This window comes from Puntigrus tetrazona, chromosome 7 (assembly GCF_018831695.1).
Source record: "Puntigrus tetrazona isolate hp1 chromosome 7, ASM1883169v1, whole genome shotgun sequence".
Lineage (NCBI taxonomy): Eukaryota > Metazoa > Chordata > Actinopteri > Cypriniformes > Cyprinidae > Puntigrus > Puntigrus tetrazona.
In genome coordinates this window covers 30,197,852-30,209,999 of record NC_056705.1, presented here as the reverse complement: position 1 = coordinate 30,209,999, position 12,148 = coordinate 30,197,852, and the positions used below count along the sequence as shown (strand labels likewise).

The 12,148-nt window shown below is 37.8% G+C and overlaps 1 protein-coding gene across 1 annotated transcript in view; it reads left to right on the top strand.

Annotated features, from left to right (window-relative positions):
* The window catches only part of adam19a (ADAM metallopeptidase domain 19a), a 68,784-nt gene that overhangs the window by 41,538 nt on the left and 15,098 nt on the right, over nt 1–12,148 (top strand). Inside the window, exons 5-13 of the mRNA XM_043245775.1 lie at nt 159–235; nt 3,727–3,910; nt 5,505–5,570; nt 6,177–6,248; nt 6,414–6,580; nt 7,070–7,154; nt 8,726–8,868; nt 10,299–10,476; nt 11,846–11,935. Coding sequence (XP_043101710.1) covers nt 159–235; nt 3,727–3,910; nt 5,505–5,570; nt 6,177–6,248; nt 6,414–6,580; nt 7,070–7,154; nt 8,726–8,868; nt 10,299–10,476; nt 11,846–11,935 — 1,062 coding nt within the window. The remainder of the gene's footprint in view (nt 1–158; nt 236–3,726; nt 3,911–5,504; nt 5,571–6,176; nt 6,249–6,413; nt 6,581–7,069; nt 7,155–8,725; nt 8,869–10,298; nt 10,477–11,845; nt 11,936–12,148) is intronic.

Sequence of the window (12,148 nt, the reverse complement as noted above, 5' to 3'; positions counted from 1 at the left end):
CTTTTTACTACTAATTAGATAGATGTTCCATTAACTCGGTTTTGCCCATTTTATGAACAACATTAACTCCGCAGCCTGCCTCTTGAGCAAACTGCTCCCTCTTATCTCGTTTTCTCCGCACTGCTTCCAGTAATCTCTTTGTCTCCTTCCTTTTCCAGGATCATTGCTTCTATCACGGGAGGGTCAGAGGTCACACCGACTCTTGGGTCGCTCTGAGCACATGTTTGGGAATGAGGTGCGCCGTGTCTTGCATAATTGGATTCTCTTCAGACACAATACACTCAATTCATTCAGTCACATGTTTTAGGAAGGCTAAAATGCCACATGGTTTAGTGTGATAAGCATGTAAACTGCCTGATTGCACGAGTATCCTGTGAGCATTATTCAGTTAGTCGCGTGAATAAGACTTTGTGAGCAAGCGTTTGTGGGTTTGCGTGGAAGCACGGAAGTAAAAAATGCTCTGTAGAAAGAGAAATAAAAATCTAGTTGATGCTCTGCATTTGTTCTTGCAAAAAGTCGGCCATCTTTAATTTTGCATATGCAGCACAATACCGTGCGCTTAATTTGTGAAGAGCCGAAACGTTTTGGCCAGGTTATTGAATATAAACACTGATGACTAATGCTGTGGCCCTACCAGAATGTTAATAGTTTGTTGAGCTCAGTCCTCATTCAGCACTAAAAGCTTCCTCTCTGCAATACCCACAAACAGCCTTGAAACTGCATCTGCCCCTGTCTGATCCTGCTGAATCTTAACCTAATGCCCAGAGATACAAACCAAACACCTGTGTCTTCAAAGCATACACAAGTGAAGTTTCACAAACCATGTGCATGATAATAACTAAAGGCTCGTTTGCATTTTACTACACGTTGTACTGATGGCAAAGGTAACGTGAAGGTCATAACATTTTTGATTAGTATGAAGTGGCATCCAAATAGGAGCCGCAGAGAGAGAAAGGATTTACTTAAATAATTTGAAATACCAAAGATGTGTTGGCTACGTAATTGGTAAAATGCGGCTAGATGATAAATGCAACTGTCATTTACTCTGGAAAATTGTTGAAACCAAAGAGCGGCGGTCAGGATAGCAGCATTCCCTAAAGTGCGTTCGCTTTCAATCCTGATCATTCAGTGCATAGACTACGAGAGCAGTCGCTCTTTTGACATCCAGAGTTTGCTGTAATATATATTGAGCTGAGTTGAGTTTTTAAGGGTAAAGCCCTGGAGAGTCTGTCTCTTGATATTGCCAAAGGTCTTGAATTTCTTATAAAGACAGATCGAGTCATTGAACAGCTGTTGCAAGATTTTGTAAGAGCAAACGTAATTAGCGCTGTATGTTTCACACAGCTTTCTCTCAAGGCGACCGTTGGGTTTCTTTACCCTCGGCTCATTGGAGGTCACGTGCTGATGTGTGCCATAGTCTACAGAGGCATCGGTCCATTCAAAAATTTGACAGTAATGTAGTTGATCGTTTTATTTTATCATTAAATGTTTATTTTATTATTTATTATTTCATGAATATCATTACATTGATGTTAAGGTAAATCAAATCAAAGCCACATTTGCCTACAGTTTTAGTGTCAGGGACTATTATAAAGCCATAGCCTGAGTCATTTCTGCTTGCCTGTTGTCAACTTGGGGAAAATGACAATCCTCATTTTGAAGATAATAGTTGGATGCCCTGGGGCGTAAACAAATGGTTTTGTGACTAAATGGATTTGGACCAGTTGCGAAAAATTTGGAGACAAAACACATTTCCAATAACCATAAATCTCTTTTGTAAACAAGAATAAAACTAATTAATAATAAAACAAATTAAAACAATTTCAACAAGTGGAATAACTGTGGAACAGTAGTGTATTTTATCTCTTTACATTTAGTAAAACTTTTGATACATTCTGTTTATATTAGCATACATTAGTACTTCTCCCAGTGATTCATTGCTGATGATAAAAGCTCTCATTCTTATTTTATAAATACAATGTCCCTCAATTTTAGAGCTGTAAAATTATGTATGTTAAAAGGAAAAGTCTCTCTCATAAGGCTATTTTCCTTTCATCGTATTTGTGATATATTAGTGCTATCAAATGTTTAATCACGATTAATCTCATTCATAACAAAACGTTTATATAACGTGTGTGTGTACTGTGTATATTATGTACGTAAAAATACACACATACAGTATATATTTAGATGTAAATGTAATTACATTTATATATTTGTATATTATGTAAAAATATATTTATAATAGAAATATATTTTTTCCTAAATATGTACATGCATGTGTGTTATATATTTATATATACATAATAAATATACACAGCACAAACTTTTTATTATGGATGCAATTAATCATTTGACAGCACTAATATATATATATATATATATATATATATATATATATATATATATATATATATAAACTTTTATACGGTTAATCAAGTTATCTAAATCAAAATTTTGTCATTAATCGCTTACCCCCATGTGCTTCCAAGCCCGAAAATCTGTGGAATACAATTAAAGATATTTTTGATGAAACTCGTGTGGCTTGTTGGGGCTCGTTGTCCCATTGACTGACAAATAATTACAACTGTAAAGGTGCAGGAAAGGCTGAAAGCCATCGTCTGAATGCTCCATTCGACATCAATGGTTCAACCGTAATATTATGAAATTGCGATAATACTTTTTGTACAGAAAGAAAACAAAAATAACAACTGTTTAAAGACTTGGCACCATCTCCGTAACACCATTGTAGACAGCATCCGTGTACTTACATTACGTACGTAGTTCTGTGTTAGAAGCAATGGAAATATACACTGTTTGTGCAAGTCAAAGGGTAAATAGATGTACAAGACATTTGTACATTGTATGTACACCGGATGCTATCCTAAATGGTGCTTCAGAGATGCTGCGGTGCTGAATAAAGTCGTTATTTTGTGGGACAGTCTCAAAGCTTTCACGGGGTTGAACTAAATTTTCATTTTGGGATGGATAATCACCATACCAAATCAAACTAAAGACCTTGTCCCAAATTCTTGCTGTAGTGGTGCATTGGCTTTTGAATAGTGGTCCACTGTGGAACCCACATCATTGCAGACTCAACAAAAACACATATTGAGGACACATCGTAGACTCAAAGGGGGGCAACACGAGAACACCAAAACTGAAATCTGAAATGGCAAATAGGTCACTCTGCAGTTTCATGGACTAATTTTTAGCATTTTTTTTCAAATGTACTGTTAGAAAACTTTTTACAGAGGTCGAATTTAATGTGGTTCTGTAGAGGTGCTTTGGGAGACCTCAAATCCAGCGGCGTTTCAGGAGCCCTTCTGATCTCTCTGATTAGTTAATGCATAACTACTTAACGCCGTTAACTATACCGAGGTTAAAAGAAGGATCAAGAGGCATTAAAATTCCACTCTGTGTGTCTATATATGTTTGTAAAAGAAAGATCAACTGCAAATGAACTCATAGATATGCACATCTCAAAAAGCACTACTAAGGGCAAAACCTTACTAAAGCAAATTCTGCCATCATTTACTCATCCCTCATGTTGTTCCAATCCCGTGTGCTTTCTGGGGGTTCTTTGTCTATACATTGAAAGTCAATGGGGTCCAAGGTTACTTAGAGTCCAAAATATATTTATTTATTCAGAAATAAAGTGAAACAGCTTCATGAAGTTTAAGAAAAGAGCGTTTGAGCTGACATTACTCCAATTTCCTTCTGCAGAGGTTTGATTGTCTTGAACTCAAATGATACATACTACCTGGAGCCAATCGGAGACGAGGAGGTTCTCCACCACACCTTCTATCGCACTGAAGACCTGCCGGTCAAATCCGGCACCTGCGGACACAGCCATCAGACTGGACACATCAGCCTGTTCAGTGGTCACCTTAAACCTTTGCATCAAAGGGTCAGTCAGCAATTAAATCAGTTTGATTTATGTAGTGTTCTATGTCAACATTTAATAGCTGGTAAAATGAAGAGACTTGGTAATATCTGTTGATGTTTACAATATATTTCACTGAAGTAGATGTCAAAAAGCACATTTAATTAGTCCTTACCACAGGTGACAAAAAGTCTCATTTTGTAAACCAGCTCTCGCTAGATTGTAAGCATAATAGTCATTAGGGAAATAACAGTGAGTCATTGCCATCATTATTCAGTGTGTAAAATCTCTATTTCTGATCTCATAAGTGGATTGTGTGTGATGTCAGAGAAGATTTCTCTCTTACAATAGCAAAGATGTTCTGTTCCCTCCGATCTATAATAACTAGATAGGCCACTTACGAAAGAGAACATTGCGGTCTGACGCAAAGCTGTTGTGTTGCATTGTGCGTCAGTAATTTTGTTTGTTCCCATAATGTGCAGCAGAAAGAAAAATGTGTTTTGGCTCATTACAGTACAGAAATAAAGCCAACTTAAGCCCAGGTTAAGTGTTTAGACTGATGAAGTGCATAATGTAGGCTTATTATAAAACTCTTGAGGATCATTAGCAGGAGTTGGGAGCCCTCCTACTGCTATTGTTCTGCTTGCACTTGCTTTCTCATTAAAGCCGAGCTGTAGAGACTTCTAACTGGCCTGCTGTTTACAAATGAGAATTAGAGGGTCCATAAATTAATAAACAGTGTGGACTAATATGCTCGCTCCTCAGTGATGATGCATTCCTGCTACAATCGGATTACAAAGTTCCTGAATCTTGAAGTTCGTATATACTGTAGTACAGCATGTCCCTGTGTAGCTTTAGCCTTTAATTACCACAGATCCCATGTGTATAGATATCATATCAACACTATTTTACGAATTTTTACTTTTTTTTCGAATAACTCAACTTGTTTCTTGTTGGCTCTTATAGCTAGTGATGTGTCCTCTAAAAGTGCACGGCATTTTGTACACGTTTTTCCAACAGAATGATTACATTTGCAAAGATTTCTGTCCCTGTAGCTGCGATTTTTATTGGTTCTGAACATTTATCAACTTGCACTTTTATTTTGCACTTGCTGCCAAGGAAGATGACTTATATGCACATTTTGTTCATCCACTTTTACTGTTTCACTGGCGTTTTATTTACTGCTTGGTTACCGTAAAGTGCTCGCTGTCACTTTGTGACGACTGAATACTTTCGTGATTACTGTGCCAATAGAGTCTTTCAAACGAATTAGACCCATCAATTAAAATGCAAATAAAACTGAACAAGAAGAACAGCGCCGTTGACGAGCGGGGAAGTTGAAACACGTGTCTACAATATCGATGCATACAGTTTTGGAGATTTTGTTAAACCGTTTTTAAAACCGCACAAACAACAATTAGCATTTACATTAAATGCATTTTGTAGTAAATTCAATTGTCGCTTCATTACTTGCTGAGTAGATGCAGACTTTTATTGTATGTATGTAAAAGCAAGCGCCAAGAGGCTTGAGAAACAAATTCATAAATCCTGCCCTCCAGCAATTAATGTTTCATTTTGCTTGCCGTTTGTTTGTGTCTGTATTTATCTCCACCTCTAGGTTAGACGAAATGCCTTGGGTACTACAAAGTACATGGAACTGTATATAGTAGCTGACAACACACTGGTAAGCCGATGATGTCTGTGTCACCCTCAATTCCACTAATTAGACACTTCCACAGAGTAAAGTTCACCGCAGGAATTAAGACTTTAAAGCTTTAAATACAGGCAGAGTTATATAAAGTGTACTTTAGAACCAGTACTTTAAGCCTAATGTTTCTTTCTCATTCAAATGTGGCCACTGAGAAATCGCTTCTTATATATAGAGCTCCGGAAGTGCCATTTTGCTCTCTACCTCTCTTTTCTATCACTCCCATTGCCGATATCTTACATATATGAGGAGTTATCAAGAAGTTATCAGTGAATTTAATAGTTTAATTTTTAGTCCTCGGGTTTGAGGGATGCATTTCGTGAGAGGCATGCAGACAATCTTTCAGTGTTACATTCTGTTGAGTTTTCTGATTGAGTTCTTTCATACATTTACATCAAATCTGTATAATATCCACCAAAAGCCAAAAGAGGCAGAAGGTTATGTAAGATTTCATTATGGCTGGATTTAGCTAATCAAATTTCTCTGTGTAACAGGGTTTTTGCAATTTCTCAAGCAGAGTCTATGCATTTGTATGTTCGTCCTGATCAAATTGCCTCTTGGCGTTTCTTCATGTCTCTACAGTACAGAAAGCAAAACAAGGACCTTGACAAAACTAAAATGAGGATAATGGAAATTGCTAATTATGTAGATAAGGTATGTCAAGCCTGGGTGAATTTCTTTGGTTCAAAGGTTTTGTTGACTGTTTAGACTGCATGTTTGTTCTCTGAATGCTAAATTCATAGATGTCTGTATTATAATAATATTTAACCAAATAAATCCCTTTGCCGTGTTCCTAATTGTTTGTTTTGGTCTGATCAGTTCTATAGAGAGCTGAACATCCGCGTACCTCTGATTGGTCTAGAGGTTTGGACTGAACATGATCAGTGCATCATCAATGAGGAGCCAAATTCAACTCTTTGGTCCTTCCTACAGTGGAGACAGAAACTCAAATCCCTCAAGAAACATGACAACGCACAGCTACTCACGTTAGTCATAATACACACCAACTCTATGCAGACATAGAACTGTCCTGTAACGTATTCATAAATTTAAAAAATTATAATTCTGTCATTAATTACTTACTCCCATGTCATTGCAAAGCTGTAAGACCTTTGTTCATCTTCAGAACACAAATTAAGATGTTTTTGATTAAATTCATACGACAACAACACAACTAAAATGTGCCAAAAACTCCAGTCCATGTAACATTAGTGACTCAACAAGAATACTTTTTGAACGACATGAGGTGGAGTAATTAATGACAGAATTTACATTTTGGGGTGAACTAAAGCTTTAAATGTTCTGACGTGTAGTACTTTATACATTATTTAAAGGGGTATTTCACCTAAAAACTCACCTACTAGTTGCTTCAAAGCTGTATGGGGGAAAAACCCCACAGAAGGGTGACTGAGTGATGATTAAATGATATCAGAAATTAAATTTTTGGCTGTAAGTGTATATTGTTTTCCTTGCAGTGGTGTGATTTTCAAGGGCACCACCATTGGCATGGCTCCTCTGGAGGGTATGTGCAGTCACGAGAACTCGGGCGGCATCAACGTGGTAAGAAAGCATGCAGGCTTGCATCTGGAATAGGCTGTAAACACTGTGTACATAGAGTGTGTGTCTGTGTACAGCTTATGCAGGGATTTGATAAAGTGATCAATAGCTCCCACACACCTGATTAGCCTCTTATTGGTTCTATTACTTTGTGTGGCGGGAGAAGATCACTTTGCAGCATACTAATGAGTGGTGAAGCATTTCTTCTGGATATTACATATGGATGGGGTAATTCTACATTACATCAATATAGCCGGCTCGGCCTAAGATCATTGCGGTACATGGAAAATGCTTTTATGCGTGTTAACAATGGGTACATTGGTAGAAGTACTACCATATCATATTATGGGAGTGCATCTGTTTAGTATGTGCTGTGTGACTGTGTTGTGTGACTGGAACTGCAGTTGACAGCTAGTTATGCATCAAGATATTGATATATTTAGAAGTTTTGTCGTTGTTGTTTTTTTGTTTGCTATAAATCCTCTAGGGGTTGGAAATAGCAATATTGTGTGCGTGTATAGTGATTTTGGTGAGAAGAAGAAACTATGATTTTTGACAATCTGGGAGGATTACATTTATATAACATATATATTATTAAAATTCAAATTATATTTAATGTAATTGTATGTAATTTTGCCATTTTCCTTTTGAGTACATGTTATCCAATCGGTAACCATACATTTAAAATAAAATGAATCATAATGCAATGTTAAAACAATGCATTTTTTCCTTTTTAAAGTAATTTTAAGTTAACCAATTACAGGTTACTGTAGCATTTCTATATTTATTAATATTTTTTCTTTCTTTTTTTTTTAGTTTTTTCACAAACATTACAATTTTTTCTACAATTGGTACACGTGTGCACTGTGATGAGAAAGCATTCCTTATCGTAAATAGGCTCCTTCACATTCCTCAAATGCTTTAGACCACTATATGACAAGGACAACCTGGTTTCTAGGGAGACATTTAGGAGATAGAAAATCCATAAAAGAAATCATTTGTAATACAACTTCATGTCATATTTCAACATTGTTGTTATGGTGGAGATATTATCAGCGCCGTCTGTAAAAATCAACACTGCATGCCCTTTGCACAGATATCTGTTTGTGCTCCTTTCTCTGGAAATGTGTGTGAGTGTGTGCGCCTTTATGTTTTTGTCATGGTATGAAGATAAAAGAAAGGCCATTCTGCTTGCCCCAGCCAAGGTGCTTAAATTACCACCTGCAGGTCAAAAAACAACATCCTCTACAATTTATGGCATCATTGTAACGTAACAAAGATGCCTTTGGAGATCAGAGATGTCCTTTGGGCTGCTACTGCCATTTACCTACCATAGTGTTAGAACCGTGGCAATGTGGCATAGTAATGACAGAAGCCTGTGGGCCACAAATAGCCTTTATGTCCAATTTAAAGCATAAAATGTAAGTAATTTATTGCATGGCAGTGAGAACAACAAATACTAATCCGGTATATTGAATTCATCATTCTAGACAGACTCTGAAGGCAGTGCTTGAACTTTTGTTTCATTTATTGTGATGTTTGTTATGTCTGGATTAAATGATCTTCTCTTCCAGGACCATTCTGAATTGCCCATTGGGGCGGCTGCCACCATGGCGCATGAGATCGGCCATAACTTCGGCATGAGCCATGACCATGAGGGCTGTTGTGTGGAGGCCACCGCGGAGCAGGGTGGATGTGTCATGGCGGCAGCTACAGGGTAAAGACTTTTACATTTGCATTGCATTGAAGCAGAGGCTTCCTTTTATAAATAACCAGCAATGCAGAAAATAAATCACCGTAATTACAAAAGCATGCTAATTACGCCAAGAACCCTGGAGCCCTTGCAAATAATTTTAACTTTTAATTGTGTCACTACTAAACCAATACATAGACAGGATGCTACCGTACAAGTACATATTTAGCTGCTAATGATAAGTTCCTATGGATGAGTCAAGCATTTTAGTCTGCACTTCAGATTGTACGCCTACAGACCATTCTCTGACCGTCTGATGTGCACTACCATTCAAATGTCTGGGGTCAGTAAGATTGGCTTATTTTTTCTTGAATGGAATTAGTATTTTAATTCAGCAGTGACACATTATAATTCATCAAAAGTGACAGTAAAGACATTTATAATGTTTAAAAATATTTCTGCTTCAATTAAACGCAGTTCTTTTGGCCTAAATAAATCGTGGGACACTGAAGATTGCGGAAATGAAAACTTGATATTTCTAAATATTTGTATTGTGCTTTTATTAACTATTGCACACTATTGCATATTGCACACAAAACTGCCTTAAGCTGGCTGAAATGCACTGCTTGCAATCTAGCCTCTGGAAAATCTTTAAGGAAACAGTTGTTTGTGTGATACCTGAGAAGGTAGCAAGTAAACAAGATACCATGAATATCCTGCATATCAATTCTGATATGGCGCCATCTGTGATGGTATTGCATGATGGTCTCGGGAGCAAATATCACATGTATATATATATAAATTCTTTAGAAGAGAGATGCGTGTCACAGAGACGCACTCAGATCCATTCTGAGAACACTGATTTACAGACAGGAGGGGGGAGCATGATGTGTCAGGTGTTGTCAGCACACCAGTTGCGCCAAGCAGCTTGAGAAATGTTCCAAGAGATCTGGTATAAATGGAGAACACCAGGGTGCCCAGCACCGAGCCCTGTGGAACCCCAGTGTTAACGGTGCAGCGGTTTTTCAGTTAACTGGGTAAGATCTAAGTAAGGCATAAACCAGAAATAAAGCCAGAAAGAACTTTTTCTGGCTAAAAAATACAGCCGCTAGCATGAGATCAAAAGTGGCTGACATAAACACATAATTTATGGCAAGGATAGTAGTATTAGTATGGTGGATAAGTTTGAAGCCTAATTGAGATGAAGTGGGTTAAGCGAGCCCTTGCTCCTGGTGCAGTAGAGGAAAGGTAAGACAAAAACAGTTTGGGAAACTTCCCTGCTCGTTTCTTTTTAAATCAAGACCTTGCTTTCATGATATTCATGTTACTGGATTTATTATAAATCGATGTTCAGCTGCATCTGCCTCAGTAGTTTCCCATCTTATTTTTACTAGTGCCTCTTGTTTTCAATCATTCTGATGCATGAAAATATCTCTTTCTAAAATGCTCTACAGGCACCCCTTTCCGAAAGTTTTCAGCCGCTGCAGCAAAAAAGACTTGGACAACTACTTCCAGAAGGGAGGAGGAATGTGCCTGTTCAACATGCCCAACATGAAGGATCTGGTCGGTGGCAAGAGGTGTGGAAACGGCTTTGTAGAGGAAGGGGAGGAGTGTGACTGTGGAGAACCAGAGGTGATTTGTGCCTAAATTAATTATTGAATGGAATTACTTATTGATTTAGAGAATATTGAATCAGACCAATCATGAATTAGTCATTTTCAGAGAACAGGAGTGGGTATGAAATACATGTAATAAATCGATTTGATAGTTAATATTGATTGCAATTGATTATGCCTCATTTTTATGCATTTATTATTAATTCATGCACTACTTGATATATTTATGCCTTGTATTGTTTTTTGGCGTTTTTATTGCAAAGGCCTTTGCCTAACCAGCAAAACATTTGTTTTATCGCGTGGAAGGTCCAAACACAAATGCTTAGGACATAAATAGTTGAACTACAGCCGTAACAAAGCGTGACAGATGAAAGCGTATGTGTTTTTATGTTTGCTTGCATGTCTGTATGTGTGAAGAGAGAGAGAGGAACGTCCCACCTTGCTGCAAAGCCGTGTTTGACAGGCTGTCAGTGCTCATATAATGGCTGGGTGATTTGCCATCTGGTGCAGGTAGACTGAGGTAGCGTCTCTAACTCCTAGTCAATACATAAACACCTGGACTACTGTTCTGGATTTTACCTGCTGCCAATACCATATTCAGTGAAACAATACCTCAGCTATCACCTGACAGAGAAAGCTAGGTTGCGGCACTGAACTAAGAACTGTTATCGTGCACTTTTTTTCTAACCTTTTAATCCAAATCTGCCGGCCCTCTCTACTTTCATGAATACACAAAAATACATTTGACAGTGCAAGCCTGTCGTGTATGCATGTCTTTTTTCATTATAGTCACTGAATCACACCATTTATTTATTTCTAGTGCAATAATCATAGCTGTCAGTCGCACTTGATGCTCTGAAACCATATCAAGCAGAATAAAGGTTGCTGTGTGTGTTTATGTGAGGCTGAGAGAGACTGTGTGTGTGTGTGAGAGACAGAACGTATGTGTGTGTTATGGCTGTTTCCTTCTCATTAAACACCCTAAAACACCACACACACACACTTCCTCCCCTTTCCTATTCATTTTCAGCTGTACGGTATAATTATTGGCCGTCAGACGCCTCCACTCTGTATATATCAGTGTCATACATGTCAAACATTTTTATATGCATCTAACGTTCTGTGCAATTTCTATTCTGAATTTATTCTTTTCCGCACTTTAATCAGAGTGTGCAAACAGACACTTCATAGTGTGTTTGTGTGTGTATACAGTACATACATTGTGCATATATATATATATATATATTTATTGTATTTATTGTGTTTTCACAACTTGCTCTAAGTGGTTGACCATGTAAGTTGAGGGCCCTATGTTGATTTGCTTTGGTAGCCTTTATCGGAAGTACCTCATGTGTGTGTGTGTGTGTGTTTTCTGTCTCCCGCAGGAGTGCACCAATGATTGCTGCCACCCCAGCAATTGCACTTTGAAGGTGGATGCACAGTGTGCCCACGGGGTCTGCTGTGAGGACTGCAAGGTGCCTAACTATTTATCTGTCTATTTATGTATTTATTTATTTATTTATTTCTCTCCCACTGCTTCCCTCTCTGTCTGTTCTGACTCTCACTTAGTATGTTCCATACAAGTGGTCAAGGCTTAAAGAGTTAGCCTGTCCCTGTTAACCCAAGCTGGTGCAAGTCAGAACTACAGCACTATCTTTCCCTGCTGAAACCATTGCAAATGAAGGAAT